This window comes from Coffea arabica, chromosome 2c (genome assembly GCF_036785885.1).
Source record: "Coffea arabica cultivar ET-39 chromosome 2c, Coffea Arabica ET-39 HiFi, whole genome shotgun sequence".
NCBI lineage: Eukaryota > Viridiplantae > Streptophyta > Magnoliopsida > Gentianales > Rubiaceae > Coffea > Coffea arabica.
The window spans coordinates 11,157,370-11,159,970 of record NC_092312.1 but is presented as its reverse complement, the minus strand read 5'-3'; the positions used below and the strand labels follow the sequence as shown (position 1 = coordinate 11,159,970).

Genomic DNA, 2,601 nt, shown 5'->3' with positions numbered 1-2,601 from the left:
TGCTTTTAGTTACAATGCCAAAACGCACAAAAAGTTAAAAGATGTCAATAAGTAATTTCCCATCTTTACATAATAAATGCTACCGTCCGTTAGATACACCAAAGCAAAGTTCCATTCTTGGCAGCTTCTCTCTTCTTCTTGTCGTCGTTCTTTTATTTTTCTTTTCTATTAAGACTCAAAATTTCCCTTTTCTTCTTCTTGTCAATCCCAACTTCTTCAGAAAAAGAAAACAAACATAAAAAGTATTCAAGTAGTCAAAACATACTCGTTTTGTTCTACCATTACATGGACTCTTCATATTGCCACGATAAAATATACGATGGATAGTCTAGAATGATCTTATGCTCTGCTTGGCGCAAGATTGGAGAGAGAGTTTGGAGTCCAAAAGTCATCATCGTTTCCTAGTTTGGTAACGTAATCTAGATTGAAATGCAAACGATCTGGTTCCCCTACACACGTTAGCAGCGAAATTCAGCCGCAAAGAACGCCCATATTGCAGCTACTAGATCACAGATCTTGACATGAACAAGAAGATTTATCCATCGCAATTAACTATAACAATTAACAGCTCTTTTATTATCAGTAGTACCACAAACCGTAGAACCAACTCTTGCTAAAGGAACAGGCAAAGCAAGGACAAAATTCTTGGCTGCTGCTGCTTCTGCAGCTTCTTTTTCCTTTTCTTTGAGATGACCTCTGTAGCACTTTGAACACAGATTTTCGGTAGCTGGGCTTCCATGGAAACCGCACCCTCTGGCACACAACGGTGGATCCATCACAGCTTTGCACTCAATCAAAGTATGGAACGGCATGGAGCTATTGGTGATGATGCTGTTAATGATAATACGTTGGATTACTTCTGTTAAATTTGTAGGGGTGGACGAGGTCTTGATTTGTTTATACAGAGCTAAAAGAGCTATTTCTAAATCTAAAGAACGATGGCATCAGGAAAGCAGAAATCGTCTGGTTTGTTCTGGGATCAGGCGATAATCCTCTTTCTCTTGTAGGATTTTCAGTTTTGAAAGTTTCCAAATTATCCATTGGATAACAGAAGAAGTGGAGTCGGTGACGATCCTTCCTGGAACGCGGATAAACATAACCCAAATCAGGGTTTGGAGAGGATACCCCCGCAATAAAGATCTCACCGGTCTTTTGTAGTCTATCTATCTTAAAATTGGAGAGTTGGTGGTTAATATCATGACCCGATCGAAAATTAGCTATGAAAATAACAAGTCAACAACACCACACCGCCAATGCATAGCAGGAGATGCCTTGTATTCCATCCATGTAACCATTAAACTTGTTACAAAATCAAGAAAAGATGAGTGAACCAAGAACTAGACCAAACACCCAACAGCTAATCTCGATCATCACTTCATCCTCACAGGTCAAATTAAATCTTCAAGAATTAAAATTGTCAAGCATAAATCACCCCAAAAAAAAAAGGACCAAATTCACACCCAAATTACCATAATACCTCACAATATCTCATTGGCTGCATAATTAAGCTCACACATTACACCAAGTAACAATACCATAAGTTACATCACATGGCGTTTTTTCTTTATATATTCATAGTAATACTTAAAATACTTCTGTAACTATAGAAAACTCAATAGGAGTTGCATCAAAAGCAGCCACCATACCATTTTCTAGTTTAGTAGTCGTAGTAGTAACCAAGAACGCCGAGCCCAACCCAACCATAGAGGAGCCACCAGCTTTATGTGCTTAACAATAGGCAACACAGTTCTTCTTGCAATCCATGGTGCAGCCACCGCCACCGCCACCGGCGCCGTACCCTTTTCCAGATCGGCTGAATGAGCTGAAGCACTTGGCGGGACAAATCAGCTTCTTCTTGTAGCAGGGGCCTTTTTCCTTGCACACAACAGTTGGCCTTATGATGCCACCTCTGCCGTACCCTCCGCTCGGACCTCCATACCCGGCTCCGTACCCTCCACCAACAGTTCCGAACCCGGGTATGTTGAACCCACCTCCGGGTCCGAAGAACCCTCCATACTCACCGCTGTCATCACCACCCCCACCTTTGCTCTGGCTCTGGTGGGGCTTTTCATCAGTGGCGTGATTCGGGTCGGGTCGGACCGCGGAGGAAGAGGAGGCCGCGAGAATGAAGAAGATGGCTAGGATGACAGAGGTGGCAGCTATGGAATTCATGATTTTGAGGAGAGAGGTTTCTTGTTTTGTGGGATTTTTTGAATTTGACGTTATAAGCTGTTCAGCTTCAAGGAGTTGGAAGACAACAATAAGGAGAAGAACATTTAAGTAGTAAAAGGAGTTAAAAAGGCAAGCATTTAAGATGGGGGAGAGCAAGAAAGCTAACAAGTGGATGGCAGTTGGGGGGGGAGTTCTTTGGCTATTGCCAGTTTTTCCGTGCATGAGCTGTGTGCATCTGTGCGTGTATGACTGTGGGCACTTGGTGCAAATACCAATTTGGTGCCATATTGTGTTGAGTCTGGTGTATTTGCCGTAAGAATTGATGTACAAAAAAATACCAACTCTTTTTTTTTTTTTTTCTAGTTAGATACGATAAATTGTATTCTATATTTATTCTTACTCTATACTAGGAAAGGGGATTCAAAGGGA

At 41.6% G+C, this 2,601-nt stretch overlaps 1 protein-coding gene across 1 annotated transcript; it reads right to left on the bottom strand.

The window, feature by feature from the left end:
• Nucleotides 1–1,728: 1,728 nt before the first annotated feature.
• Nucleotides 1,729–2,172, bottom strand: LOC113725942 (uncharacterized). Its single transcript, XM_027249392.2, has one exon. The coding sequence runs from the start codon at nt 2,170–2,172 to the stop codon at nt 1,729–1,731; it is 444 nt and encodes a 147-aa protein (XP_027105193.2).
• Nucleotides 2,173–2,601: the final 429 nt, after the last annotated feature.

Bases quoted from the DNA above. Each gene is read 5' to 3' on its own strand.
- LOC113725942 (XM_027249392.2), bottom strand. From the start codon at position 2,172: ATGAATTCCATAGCTGCCACCTCTGTCATCCTAGCCATCTTCTTCATT.